This window comes from Agelaius tricolor, unplaced genomic scaffold (genome assembly GCF_023055355.1).
Source record: "Agelaius tricolor isolate 1412-34295 unplaced genomic scaffold, bAgeTri1.0.p SCAF_6, whole genome shotgun sequence".
NCBI classification, from domain to species: domain Eukaryota; kingdom Metazoa; phylum Chordata; class Aves; order Passeriformes; family Icteridae; genus Agelaius; species Agelaius tricolor.
This window is the reverse complement of record NW_027269266.1, coordinates 14,660,103-14,675,612: the sequence shown is the minus strand read 5'-3', so window position 1 is coordinate 14,675,612 and position 15,510 is coordinate 14,660,103. Positions and strand designations below refer to the sequence as shown.

The 15,510-nt window shown below is 37.9% G+C and overlaps 1 protein-coding gene across 1 annotated transcript in view; it reads left to right on the top strand.

Annotated features, from left to right (window-relative positions):
- The window catches only part of MYO3A (myosin IIIA), a 114,322-nt gene that overhangs the window by 48,927 nt on the left and 49,885 nt on the right, over positions 1-15,510 (top strand). Inside the window, exons 8-14 of the mRNA XM_071428785.1 lie at positions 220-285; positions 679-834; positions 9,972-10,071; positions 12,394-12,510; positions 13,309-13,413; positions 13,494-13,577; positions 14,401-14,603. Coding sequence (XP_071284886.1) covers positions 220-285; positions 679-834; positions 9,972-10,071; positions 12,394-12,510; positions 13,309-13,413; positions 13,494-13,577; positions 14,401-14,603 — 831 coding nt within the window. The remainder of the gene's footprint in view (positions 1-219; positions 286-678; positions 835-9,971; positions 10,072-12,393; positions 12,511-13,308; positions 13,414-13,493; positions 13,578-14,400; positions 14,604-15,510) is intronic.

Sequence of the window (15,510 nt, the reverse complement as noted above, 5' to 3'; positions counted from 1 at the left end):
GCTACAGTTGGTAGATTATCTCGATGCTATTTCTCCTTATTAGTTATGTAAAGCAGGAGAACCAATGAGGCATTGCATCATCTACCCATGCTTCTTTTACCAGTGAAAATCAATATCTTTTTTCAGTGGCCTTCTAAAACTCATTACTCAGCCTGCCTTCACACATTGTTTTTGTCAAGTGAGTAGCTTATTAACTTATCACCACACTGACCTTTGCAGGAATCCTCCTCCAACGCTACAGCAGCCTGAACTGTGGTCACCTGAATTCAATGACTTCATTAATAAGTGAGTAACAACTGAGACCTCTCTGGTTGAATATGGAACATGTGTAAATGTCATGTGTAAAATATCTTTTGTGGAAATCTGTTGCAACTAATACTCTCCCTTAAAAGGTTGGTTAGTAAATCCATTTGACTTCCAAGTGAAGCTCTGTATTTATACGTGAAATAGCATTTCAATACCCTTGACTTTTTAAAGTTAAAGAACATTTATTTTTAAAATGCAATAATTTAACTTTTTGGACTCATCAATTCTGTGAAGTTGTATCAGTTTTTCGTGCAGAGCTGTTTTGATTAAGACAGATATATTTATTATGGCGTCATGAATGAACTCCAGACAAGCATTTCAAAACTTAACTGCAAACCCTCAATGATCATATGTTTTTTTCTGCCAGTACAGGTGCTTGACTAAAGATTATGAGAAGCGTCCAACAGTATCTACTCTTTTGCAGCATGATTTTATTAAGCAAATTGAAGGAAAAGAAAACGTGCTACAAAGGCAACTCATGGAATTTATTGATGTTCATCAACAAATGGGAGTCACTGAAAAGGCAAGGTAAAGGTAGCTAAAGAGTAGACCAGTTGGGTCAGTTTTGATACTTCCACTGTTTCAGAATGACTAGCACTCAGAGAAAGATTCAACCCTTATAACTTTAGATGGCAAAAAAATTGAAAGTTTAATATTTGAGGTCCCCTGTACTACCAATGGAAACAGAGAGGCATCATGATTCACATGTGGGATGAAACAATCTTTAGAAGTGCCTCCCATTTTTTCTGTGGCTCCAGATATAGTCTTAGACCCCAGCTTTTAGAAGGCTAAGTTTAGGTGAAATTAATTTTGGCATTTTCATACATTTGCATGGTCAGCTAATGTTTAGTTTGAGCAAGTATGCTAAAACCAGCTGGCTGGGTTCCTGCAGGAATTGGATGTTTCTGACTGAAATAAGTGATGGTCCTAGCAGACCATGTTTTGCAAACTTCAAATCTTATGTCTTCTTGAATGGAAACTTTCTTTCTTCCACTAGCATCTAAGTGATATCAATTCTGAGCAAATCCCTTAACAACTGATGGCTTTTTTTGAAAATACTTAAAAATGTCTTGGCTCAGTTTTACAATTGAAAAAACTCCATACAGTACACATATGTATCAGATGTGAAATGTAGAACAGTATTGAAGTACCACTGGTGTGACTGCTCCTGCTTCAAGGAAAAGCACCATGCTTTTACTTTTTTTTTTTTTTAATGGAACATGAAATTTAAAAGTCATTTTGGCATTATCATTTATGTGGAAAAAGCTTGTTAAAATCTACCACATTTCTTTTGACACATTTAGAGTAACAATATATACAGCAGTCTTCAGTTCTAGTTCTGGAGAATTTTCTATACTGTTTGCTTTGAAGATAATAGTAAAAATATATTTCTAAATAATTATGACATTGAAGTTTTTTCAACTTTAACTGGATATGAGAGGAGGAGTGCTTTCTCTTTTCTGACACTGCAGTATAAAACTATGCGTTTGGCTTACATTTAAGCTTCAGACTGGATTTAAATGCTCTATATATTGCAGACTTGACATTTGCTTAATCCAGAAAGATTCTTGAATTCAAATAAGCTTATAGGATGTCAGTGCTGAGCACTAAACCAGCAACATAATCCAGACTTTAAATAGCATTTATTTTAAAAACACAGGGAAATGATATGTGGTAAAATAAGTCCAAACCACTAGGTTATGTTAATTAAAATCTTGTTAACACTTGGGATATTTAAAAGCCTAAATAATTTTGAAAAAAATCAAGCTTCCAGTCAATTAGATATTGTGGCTTTTTTTACCCATTTTAGAGAACTCACTTTTGTTTTCATATTCTTTTTTTTTTTCAAATCCTTTATTTTTTCATATAAATGCTGCATAAAGCAAATTGCATGAACTTTTTTTTTCTGTACAATTCAAACATAAAGAAAGTGACCCAATTTGCATGTGTACAGAGCAGTCAAGTGGTACAAGAAAAGGATGATCTACTGGTATTTTCTCTGTCCTGTTTAAACTGTGTTTTATAAACTGATGGCTGTTCATGAGAACTAGAATTTAAGGGAATATATTACCATGTGATGAAGTTACCTATCCATTTATAGTTGATCAAGTGTAACTTTTATGTCAAATTTCCCAAAGGAAAACAGAATTTTCTCTTTCAAAATAATAATAAAATGAAATATATAGCATAATTTCTTATTTGAATCTGTGAAAAAATGTACTTGTTTAATTCAGAGTGTAATCTAAATGGCAGGGTTAAACTGAGCAGAGCCCATATTTCGGTTTACCAGTTTAAAATACTAACAAGTAGTATTTCTAACCTAAATTATTTTGTGATTGTGCAATTTTGTGAAATACAGTTAGACTGACTACAGAACAGCATTTGTGGTTTTTTCTGCTGTGAATGATAAGAGATTATGCAAAGATTTTTAAATTCAGTAGTCATGCTTTTTAAAAAGTCTTTTATTACTAATTCTATGTATCTTCTGACCTTTAATCTGCACAAAGCAAATGGTGTTAAAAGCAATGTCTGTACAGAAGTACCACGTAAATCTGATTTGAAATCAAGACATAAGTGTTATAGTGACAAGTCCCCTGGAAGAGCTGCTCTTTTCTTGTTTATGCTATTCTGGCACTGTTTTTACAGTAATGTGTTAGGGTCCTACTGTGAAATTTCTGAACAGTGGAATGGCAACTTTCAGCAGTGGCTGGCAACTTTCCTTGTAAAACTTCTTCCTGATCTCGAGCTCACACTCTCTCGGTCCCTAATTTGAAGGCATAACTCTCCTCCTTCTTGACAATGGGAGTGACAGTGGGAGGCAGGTAGTTGAAGGGGTTAAAGATCTTTTCCTTCTACTGCAGGAAGAAATTCTGCTACCTGAATTGTGTTGTTTAAATGGGCATTGGAATATAAAGTCATTAAACTTGGTAATGTTGAGTTAAAGCTGAAAATTAGGAATCCAGTTATTTTCTTTGTATGTGTTTACTCTCCTCATCAAATTTAATTCATTTATTGCAGTTTCATATTTCAAAGGAAAAAAAAATTAATAGCTGAAGTCCCGCCACTAGGTTTTATGGTGTGCACTATTTCTGTTTTCACTCCAAATCAAGTCACCTTCTTAGCTCATTGGGCTGAGGTACAATTTGGTTCTGACTGCTTTCTGCAGCAGTAGCCTGTTGATGTGCTTGTGATCTTACCTTGCAGTTTGCTGAATGTGCAGTTGATACAGCCCAAAAAGAAAAGCTCATAATGTTATGTCACATTCTCATGGGTTTTTTGCAGAGGACCTTACCCTCATGTCCGATCCTTGTGCACTGTGTGTGCTCAGGAAGGATGTGAAATCTCTAGGCACAGAGTGGAGCCACCCTGAAGTCTCTGCCATTGGCACCATTGTTCCTGAGGTATTTTCCCACACTGAGGAGTCACTGAGTCATGAGGGCTCTCAACCTTCCCAGTGTTGTTATTCTAGTGAAGAGCAACCAAGGTTTTTAGGTCCTGCATTGTACTGCATCCTCTGAAGAGATGGAAACAAGAGAAACAAGAGGAAGAAAGCCCACCAACCACCTGACTAACCAGAGAAATCTCAATTAACACTGATAAAACTTTAGATAGCAATGTACCACTGCCTGGCTCCAGGTTTCATCGAAGTGATAGGTAAAAGTGGTTTTTCAGTAGCCTTTGAGCAGTGTTCTAGCACTAGAATATCTTGTGCTACTCAAGATTCAAAAAAGCATGAATACTAGCAGTAAGCTTCATTGAAAATTCCACTTTTTTACTTTGAGCAAATGCAGTATATTTTTTTCTAAAATAATCATATTCTTATGCTAAAAATATCTATTTGCAACTTAACCTTTCCTAGCTCAGAACTTAGGCTGAAATGACAATGGGAATAGCAGGAGAAAATATTCCTTGATACATTAATATTTTCCCATAGCATCCTGACTATAGCATCTTTAAAATCTGCTGCTGGGAATGATATATGAGCTATATATCAAATATGCTGTATGAGATATGCTATATGGGCTAAATTCACATTAGAGAAGAGGTGAAGCCGGCAGAGTTGCATACTAAGTGCAATTAATTTTGATGGGTTTTTTGTGTGGAGAGTCCCTTTCAGGACAGGGTCCCTGAGCTTGACTATGCTTTCAGTATAGCTGTTAAAATTTATAATTAGTGATGAAAATAGTTATTAAAAATGAGTACTGCAGCATATACCCAAAAACAGTTCTAAAAATACACTGCTTGCTCGGCCAAAAGAGGGAAAAAATCCCTGCATTGTAAAGAATTTTACTCTGCAACAGAAATAGCTGTCTTTGAAACAACCTTCAGAACTGTCGCATCTACACCTGACAGTCAGGCTTGTAAGACTTTTATCTTGAATTGTTCGGCTGTCTTCTTCTTGACTGCTTTTACAATAATCTCTGCAGAAATATGCAATGATTAGTACATTGTGTATTTCCTGGGAATTGTGAGTCATTCCAGAAATGAGCTGTACATATGAGGGGTATTCAGTGCACCTAGATTTCAGCAGATGACTCTGGTCCCCAGATTAAGAGTTATCTTTATATACTCTCTGAGTAATTATAGGAAAGAGACCTATTCTACTGCAAAATGAGGCAAAGTTTGGGGTAAGCTGAATTATTTTCTTAGGAGTTTGTCCTCCTGTATTGGCCATATAGGGTTGGCACTAAAATCAGTAACAGAGTCCTAAACAGTTGCTATATTTAACTATTTGGAAAGGCAAGGGAGATAATTTCATAGAAGTTCATGTACAACATGCACAAAGGTGGCTGTCAATTTATTGACCCCTATTAAAAGCAGGGAGTACCATAAAGTTTCCTTTCGTGACTTTTCCTGATTGCACAGACTTGTGTCGCCCATTTTCTGGTTGTTCACTCTGTCCCAGTCTTTCTGACTCATCCTGACAGTGGAAAGCAGCTGACAGCAGCTGACAGCTGACAGCTCTGCAGGGCAGGCTGTAGGAGAGGATGGGAGATCCCCATGCTGGCTTGACAAAGACTATATCAGGAGCAGTACAAGATAGGACACACAGAGTCCAGTGCTGTCTTGGCCAAGGTCTCCAGATGACATCTGGATGGGAGTAGTGGCTGAAATGGGGGTTTTAGAGTTTGAATTCAATCTTTGATCCCTTCAGACCATTTCTTCTTCTCCTGGAACTCAGTGTGGGCTTTGTTATACCAAGAAGTCTGTGCTCCTGCATTGAGGACACTCCTATGTCGGATGGCTGTGCTGCAAACCTCTCTCAGGCTGAGAAGCAGTAGGGAGTTCTGGGAACAATGGCCTTAGAATAAGCTGATCTCCAGTCCCATAGCTATAGCACATCTCTGTATCTGAAAAATGTTCTTCTATATAACACAATGGACAACAGCAATGCCTGAATGAAGAAGAGTTTACCTTCTGAAGAAAACAGGAAGATGTTCCTCCTGCATTCAGAACTCCTCAGGAAAAATGCTCTGCAAGTGGTACTTTACTGTTGTGCCAGTCCACTTGCTCAGCAACTCATTTCTCCTGAAGGTGGGACACTTCAGCAGGCATTTCATGCCCATGAAGCTTCCCCTTTATCATCTCGATATGGCTCTGAGCACAGGGCCTGGGCCTGATTCATGAGGATCTAATCCCAAAGAGTCCTTTTAGAGATCTCCTATTTGCTCAGTTAAGAACACTGCTTCCCCCTGAAATTTGTCATTTATTGTCATTGTCATTTACAATACCTGTATCAGGGATACAGGTATTTCTTGAGGCTGTTGTGAAAGAATAATAATCTGCTTTGTTTACAGGTCATGGAAGAGCAGCACAAATTTTTTCAAACAGATTGTGCAGAGTTGGGCACAGGCCACCTCTGAATCAAAAGCCCCATAGCTCTGCAGGGCAACAGTGTGCTCTGAGAAACATCAGCTGCACAGCTCCCTGAGACTGCAGCCTGTAGTGTCAGTGCTGTCAATCATTTAAATACAGAGGGGAACACAGGTTTGTCTGCAAAGCATTATGCAGATGCAGCTGGAGGCTTATCACTGAAGTGTTACACTTTCTAAAGTCAAGTACTGATTTTTCATAGGTAGCAGGCTGTAGTTTTATTTAGGCAGATTTCAAAGATATCTGTGAAGAAAAAAATTGGATTTTAAGTTTGAATTAATAGTGCTTTGCCCAACCTCCAGAGAAGTAGAATCACCAGCAATGACAGATCCTGTAGATGTTTCTCTGTGTTGCATCTTTGTCATTTTACTGCTGTTTGTAACTACTGGGAGGTGTACAGCTGTTTCCACCTTCACCTTACAAAAACCTCATTATTTTTAGTTTCTTCTAGAAGACTAAGGCCAGCCCTTTTACTGTCACTTCTTAGTCTGTAGATGATTCTCCAACCAGTTTAGGCAGAGAGTTCAGCAGGGCATCATGAGTCACACTTGCCTTTTCATGGTATTTTTGGAACTATCAGAAATCTTTAAAATACATTCTGACAATTTGAAGAAAAAAGCTGCGGTTGCCTCATTTTGATTTAACTGAATCTTGAAAGATAAGTGGGGGGAGGGGAGCATTGATGTGAAAGAAAATGCACAGAAACAATGCTGCCTTGGCTCATTTTCTTGTCCTTACTGCATTGAAGGTTCTGGCCTTAAGCTGCCTGAATTGCTTGTCAGGCATGCTTGTAAAATCCAATGCATCCAATATATTTTTGAGCAGAACAGAGATACATGGTTATTTCAGTTCACAATGTCTATGTGCATGATCTTAATGAAACTTCAGCACTGATGTCAACAGCACTGATGTGGGCTTTTTTTAAGTGGAGTGAAGCAGTATAACTGCCCTTGAGGGGTCTGTGCCCTTTGACAGCAAAGTGGAAAAATATTGTGTTCTGCAAATCTGCCACTCTTATGTACTCTGGAGAATGGAGAATATAATCTAGCCCAACAAGCGCTAGTGTTCTCATAATGTCAGCTGAGGAGGATTACAGGAGGATCGATTTTATGTAATTAAACTTCCCTGGCATACACAGAGATCTGTTTCCTTAAAAGAAAAAAAAAAAATAGAAAAAGAAAAATGTCCATGACGGGAGCATTCTCCTCCCTTCCTGCACAGCAATTGTTAGTTTCTTACAATAAATGAAAATTGGTAATTGAAACTAATCCTGGGAAATACCACTCTCTCACTGATATGCAGTAACATTTAAGGATCCAACTTATTAAAAAAAATGTGTTTAATGTGTAAGAGCTCCACCAGAAATGGAAAGCAAAGCTTGACAGATGCTTTGTTTTGGGTCTTTCTTCAGCAATGGAAAAAATAGAACAGTAGAGCTTGACATAATCCTGCAATTCCCACATCTTTCCCTTGTGTGCATATTGATAGCTCTCTCTCAAAGTCACACTGATATCAGATGCATCTTCATACAGGTACAAAGGAGAAATTGTTTCTGCTGTCGAAATTTAACTTTTTTCAAATGAAACTTTTAAAAAGAGGGATAAATAAGAGTGTGAATTATAGAGGGGATGAATTTCTATTGAGAGGGTAGGATTTTGTCTGCACCTCTGACTTTGGATTCAATAATGTCCTTTAGCTGCTAAATGCAAATCAAACAGCAGCAGATCATGCAAGGCTGAGGAGTTAATTTAAATCTTTATATTACCACCTCCTCTTTAATACTGCATGGAGTACATGCTACCAAAAGTGGTCTCATACTGTTGTTGCAAAGACAGTACTATCTGGACAGCTCTCATGGTAAAAGTGGATTCCAAAGGAAAGGGAAGAATAGGTCAAACCTGGGATAATGTAGATCCTGTCAATCCTTTGGTTCATTTTGCTTTCTGGTCACTTAGCCTCCTCACTGGATACTGTGCTGCAATTTTAGTAAAGAAACTGTGAAACTATGGTAGCTCTTGCAAGGAAGTCGTACATATTTGTGTCTTGATATTAAAGCTGCAGAATTAGTCAGCTGTGAGTGTGAAGCTCCTGCCTTTGCATTGTGGACAATTGAAAAACTCTAGTGGTAAATGGCACCTGTATAAAGGAGGAAGAAACTGGCACCAGGATGAAGACAGGCCATTCTGTCATTCTCAGAGAATGATTGTTAGAGACAACAAAAATTGAAAGTGATAGATGAAGTGCACTCTGGTCTGGATTTCCATCATTCAAATTTGAGTGCACTTACAGTGTGGGAGGGCATAATTTGCCCATTTCTTCCAGTCCCTTTTCAGTCCTGGCAGATAGGTATTGCACCAAGTTGGTGTCTGCTTGAGTTTCTACATCTACATTCCCTGGAAGTGCACAGCCAGCATGACCTGAAGCAGCACTCATGAACTAGGTGATGTTGATGGAACAGGTACAGTCCATTGAATATGCAGTAAATCTGTGGGTGTTCAGCTTTCCCCATCAGTGTGATGTTCACTCACTCTAACTTTCCATCTTGGTGTGACTACACTCTTTCTTCTGTCATCTGTTTGCTGTATATCAAAATTCTTGCCTGTGTAGAAAACACCTGTCTGCTTTTATCTATACCATATATCCAAATATCAAAATGAAATAAAGAATTTCCCTGGTCTTGTCCAGGATCAAGGTAAAAAGTGAGTGCTTCACACAACAGTTTCCTGGCTGTCTCAGTTTACCAAGGTAAATGTTCCTTGTGTTTGAGAGGTGCCTTCCCACCAGTGACATCAAAAGGAGTGAGGTCATATCAGGAGAGCAGATTTACTTAATAGTTTTCTTGTGCTTGTGCCTTATTACATATCTGAGCTTGATCTAGTTTGTGAACTCTGCTATTACTTATCCAGTTTCTCTTTTCCCTTATTTTCCCTCATCTCATAAAACAAGTATAACTAATATGAATTGTAAACCTTGCATTCTCTGCTGTGTTTGCTCTATTTAGCAATGCCTTTACTCTTGGATAAAGCATGATCCAAGTCTCTGGGAATTTTCTTGCTAATTAAAATAAGGCTGCATAAAGTTGGATTTATGGTTTGATTGAAGGAGAAAAGAAATCTAAGACAAATTTAAAGTTAAACTTGAAGTTTAACCCTGGTAAAAAAGATATTTGAAATTTTGTTTCCTTCTCATGTATGATTTTTTTCTCCTAGCAAGTCCAAGAAAATTTGGTCAAGATGTATTTCACTTACCCCAGTGGTTCTGCAGCACTTTGCTCTATAGTGTGGTCATCTCAGCCAAACTTTAGAGCACTGTCATTACTAAGCTAAAAATGTTTCTGTCCTGAGTGCTTTGTCAGCATCATCTTTGCTGTACTATTTCATCATACACCTCTGGTTTTGTCCTATACATACTGTTATCAGGATCTTTTTTGCATGTTGGTACCAGAGTCTCAGTCTTACATGCTTTTAAATAGGTTCTTTTTTTTTTTTTTTTTAACTTGTATTGCCAAGCTCCTGTCTTATAGCTGATGTAGGGGTGTGATCTAAGGAGGGATCTCTAGAGTGACAAAGTTCTTCATGGAAGCATTTCTGGAATCAAATCACAGCTTTTGAATTGTCAGGTACTGGTGTGCTATACCAAGAAGTTGAGTTCTGTATTGCTTTTCAAACATTTGTGTGTTTAAATTCAGAACAATGGAAAAGCTAGAATGTTTTGGCCTTCAAGATGGTTGCAGATGTAAGATCTGCTCTATGTTTCCTTACGTCAGGAGATTGTATCTCTTTCTTTTGTAGATTTGAACGTATTCACACAAAGAAAGGGAACTACAGTAAGTCACTAGTTTCAAACCAAGAAGAGGTAGATGATTTAGCAACCTTGGAGGTACTGGATGAGGTAAGAACCTCTTCTTTTTTGATGTTTTCCTGTAGAGGATTAATCATATTAAATTGCAATGGTGTGCTGTTGATTTTCAAATTCAACTGTATTGTCACACTTCAGGTGTGTAAGTGTACAATGACATTTCACCACTTTATGCCAAATATTTTAGACACGATTTACTGTGTCAGAAAGGTTGCAACTCAAAGCTAAAACAATCTTGGGAGTTACAGCTGCAGACCAAACAGTATTGTAATACCATTGACTAAACAGGATTTATACCATTGGATTTTATTACAGCTAAGTATCCAGTTTGCAATGGTGTGTGAACCTGATATTGGTCTAGGTCCAAGACCTTCCATCACTGTTGCTTGAGCACTGAGAGTTGCCTTAAACTAGCTCACCATACTCTCCCAGACTAGGTTCTCACTGACTTACTTTGTTGGGGAAATGCATGAGGGTCAATTTATGTCAGCTGAGCCTCTCATCTGTCAATGCCTGCTGGTGAACCTTTGACCAAATTACTGATACAAATACCACTGGTTTGTCGAAGTTGAAAAATTAGTCCACTGGGTGCAGGGAAACGTGGTATAAGGGAGGGAGGAGGTCTGCTGTGTTTATGCTTTAAGCTTCAAAACCAGAAAGAAGAATCAGGCTGCAGCACATTATCTGCAGGTCTTGGAGGCCATCAGTGGTTGTAAACAAACTGTCATTCTTCATCTACTGGGCTGTGCATAGACTATAATTCACATTCTCTTATCTGTAAAACTTCTCTGGTATATAGTACCTTTGTCAGTGCAGAATATTCATTGTGGCACTTGAGCTGGTAAACTGTATCATGCTGACAGCTCACAGAACATCTTCCATCTACCCAAGAGCTTTGTTATAGCTTGATGTTTGGTTAATTGTAATTGAACTAACCCAAAATTCATCTACTGGACAAAGTTCAGGTTTAAGCATTTTTTTAGTATTAGGAAGATTAAGACTGTTGTGGGGTTTTTTTCTCTTTTACCATGGTACATATAAACAATCCAAGCTAAAGAGATTTTATTGCACAAAAACCCCAGACTAACTGGAATACATCCCATCTCCTCAGAGATGGAGCATTCTCATGGAAGTCCTCAGGAAGCCTCTGTCTAAATGCATTGTTTGACTATGTGGTGTTACTAAATCAAATCCAATTTAAAACCACTTTCACATATGATTGGCAGCTTCTCAGAACTGTATTCTTTCTTCCATTCAAATTTTTCTTCCAGTTTAGATAGCCCCATCATCGGAGCAAGACAAGAAACCTTCTTTCTATCGGTACAATAAATAATTTCAGAAAGAGCAGAAGTTCCCCTAAAATAATTCTGTAATGTGAATATGGTTTTGGCAAAAAGAAAAGAGAGCATTCAAAACCAAAAAGTTCATCAAGGCAATTGAAACCCAAGATTTTTCTCCTTATGTTTTCTCATGAAGGAAATATGGCCTCTGCAGCTGTTGAGAATTCAGATTGTAAGTGTATTAAACAGGACACAGTGTACAACGCTGTGAATAGATAGATGAGGAAGGAAAGCAATTCCTTCTGTAGTCCTCTGCTGCCAGTTGGTCCGTTCCAGAGGGTATGGAGCCTAAATATTTTCACATGTACCCCAGATTAGTCTCAAGGCTGGTTGAATTTCTTCATTCAACTCTGTGGCCTGTTTTGATTGGAAACCTAACCAGGCACTTTATAGACCCAGCTGTGTATGCAGAAGAAGCTGAGGGAAATTACATCAAGAAATTTGAATGCCACTAATGGGCTCTTCCTTTTTCTTGGTTCTGGGGGGAACTGGCTCTGCAACAGCAAAGAACAATCACAGCAGAGACTGCTTGTTAATAGGGAAAGATGCCTCATTGTTTACATTAATGGGAAGAAAACAGTTGAACATCTGTGTTGTATCATAACTGAGAGTAATGTTAGAGCAGCTGTAGTGGCAGTTATGGACTCAATCAAATGGCTCTTGCTTGATAAGTTACACGAAACTTTAGTAGTAGAAATGTAGACAAGACTGTCTCATGGAAACCTCTGATGAACTGAATGAAAACTGAATGATGAACTGAATGAAAGTACTTAACTCCTTTTTCTACAGCCACTTGATGATCTGTAAGTATGTATTGTTCAAAGTAAGACAAAAAATTAGAAATGCTAGTGTGTTTGAAAATATTACTTACTTTTGATCATGATCCATTGTACTCCTAACTATAAATACCTTCCCTCCACACCCTCACCCATTGAAACTATATAAATATTTTATACATTTTCCTAACATTCTTTTCCCCCCATGTGATTGATGGCTCCTGTTCCCTTTCCACCAGAACACAGTAACAGAGCAGTTGCAGAAGGGTTATGCCAAGGACCAAATCTACACATACGTTGGGGACATTCTCATCGCTGTCAATCCATTTCGGAACATTGATATTTATTCTTCACAGGTGTGTGAAAGATATTGAAGATATTTATTCTTCACAGGTGTGAAAATTTAGGATTTTCTATTATAAACTACCACCAAATTCCACTAAAATATAAATATTAGTGTTAACTGTAAAGTCAGACCATTCTTGAGATTTATTTTAGCTTACTCTGAAAAGCAAAATTACCAGTAGAAATTTTCTTTCAAGTGCACATTGGCACAAATTCTTAACACTTGCTGAAATGAAACACTGCAGAAATGAAAAACTCCAAAATAATTAATCTCTAGTGTCTTTATGTCTACAGTGTAGATCATGCACAAAGCAATCCTGTAAAATGTTAACTGCTGTGAATCTATCTCCTTATTGTACAAAAGGGAATTTGTGTCCCTATTATACAAAAGGGAAAAATATTAAAGTCAGATCATACAATAATTTGGGGTTATTAATTATCAGATACTACAGGTACAGAAAAGATCTCAAGTTTTGACATGCAGAGATACTAATAGGAAGGGAAGCACAAATAAATTTAAATAAGTTGGCACCATGAGGTCTGACAACAGTAAATTTCTCCTAATAAATTTAGTTTCATAATGTAATCAGGGCTAAAATTATAGAAAATTGCACTTCATTTTTTAGCAATTCTTATAGTCCTAAGTACATACAGATTCATGGTGTAGTGACTGCAATAACAGCTCCCTGAGAAAACACCACTGCTGGAAACTTCAGCATGCTGTACACTAATCTAAAAATAAAACCAAACTTAAAAAAAAAAAAGTTTTTAAAGGACAGTGATAATGCTTTTATTTTTCTTACACTTAGCATTCCAAACTGTATATTGGAGCCAAACGGACTGCCAACCCTCCTCACATTTTTGCTGTTGCTGACATAGGCTATCAGTCCATGGTGACATACAACTCTGATCAGGTATGGATGAGGTGTCTAATTACATCCTCTGCCAGGCTGAGGGATATGTGATGAGCTCAGTCTTGCTCTGTTCTCTGCAGTGTATTGTTATTTCTGGAGAAAGTGGAGCTGGCAAGACGCAAAGTGCCCATCTGCTGGTGCAGCAGCTCACTGTCCTTGGCAAGGTAAGTGTGAAAGGGGATGTCTCTGTGAGGCTTTAAGGCTTTGCTATCCTGGGTCTAAAGTGCTGAACCTATGGACAAGGCAGTGGTTGTGGGGTGAGACTGTTACCAAAGAACATTTTCCAAAGAACATTAGAACATGATGCTCATCTATCTGCTCCTTCCTCCCTCCTAGGGTCACTTGGAAATATGCAGAGGTTTCCACAACAAAAAGTACCCACTGCAATGAGGGCTGTGACTTAAGTCAGATCCCTGTTTAATTGAGTGCCTTCAAGTTACCCCAGCAGTAGTAAATAAAATCTTCTTCTTGCTTCTCATCTTTCCACAACCAGATTGATGTCAGTGGGAGAGTCATTCTGGGCTGTGGCCATCACAACTGTGTAAATAAAATGCCATTTTTAACATGCCTGAGGTGAGATGAAGGCAAGCTAATGGATTGGTAGGGTGCTGTGGAGCAGTAACCAGATACTAACAAGGATCCTAAAAGCAGATTGGCCATCTCAAAGCCACAAACCTACAGAAACAATAGAAATTAATCTGTAGTGTTGTTATCGTTATGTGCATTATTTCTTCCAGACAGCCTTGTTCTGAGGATTGCTATATTCTGACATATTTAATTTTATATACATATATACATATATATACATATACATATTATACATATATATATATATATATGCTTTTTTCTCCATATAATTTCCATGGGAACAGCTGCCCTGATTATGTCACACTTCACAAACCAAATGAGAAGATTAAAGGAACACCTAAAAATGCATGAATTTGAATAATCACTGATAATTTGAAGCAATGTCTTTTTCATATCCAGGCTAATAACAGGACTCTGCAGGAGAAGATTCTCCAGGTGAACAACCTTGTAGAAGCATTTGGGAATGCAGGCACTATCATCAATGATAATTCAAGCAGATTTGGAAAATATTTGGAAATGAAATTCACTTGTGGTGGCACTGTAGTAGGAGCTCAGATTTCAGAATACCTCCTTGAAAAATCCAGAGTTGTCCACCAGGCAGTGTAAGTATGAAAATTGTATTTGACCTAATTTGGGGTTTACAGAGTAGGCCTATGATGCAGGAAATCATCTTGGTTCAAAACACAAAGATGAATGAGGTATCTGGATGTTTTTCCTTAAAAGTTGTATGTGAATAGCTTATGAATCTGTAAGCTAGCTGAAAACTACTCTAGATTTTTTTTTCATTGCCTCCTGGGTTATTTAAACAAATCTTATAAAAATGCCCATGTGATATATAAAATAAGAATGTGCAAAGAATTAAAAACTTACTAATAGTTCAGGTATACATTTAATTGTGGGATTTTGGAGTATTGTGTTAAGTGTATCACTTGGATTTACTTTCTCTAAATTTCCTGTAGTATTGTAGCTTATTTCTTTGTTTGTTTGGTCATTTTCCATTTTGGAATATGTAGTAGGATATATGGAGGATTATGGGTCAAAGATCCCTGCCAAGGACTTGGGGGTGCTGGTGGATGAGAGGCTGGACATGACCCAGCAATTTGCCCTCCCAGCCCAGAGAGCCAAACCTGCACTGGGCTGCATCAAAAGCAGCCTGGGCAGCTGGTAAAGGGGGGAAAATCTGTCCCTGTACCCTACTCTGGTGAGACCCCACTTGCATCCAGCTCTGGGGTCCCCACTACAAGAAATATGTGGACCTGTTGGATTCCATAGAAGGCCACCAAGATTATTAGAGGGATGGAGTACCTCTGTTACAAGGAATGGCTGAAAAAATTGGGATTGATCAGCCTGGACAAGAGAAGGCTTTGGGGTGACCAAATTGCTGCCTGCCACCTGAAGGAAGCCTGCAACAAAGATGGAGATAGACCTTTTTTGCAAGAACATGTAGTGACAGGATATGGGGCAATAGATTTAAACTGAGAGAGAGTAGGTTTAGATTCAATTTTAGAA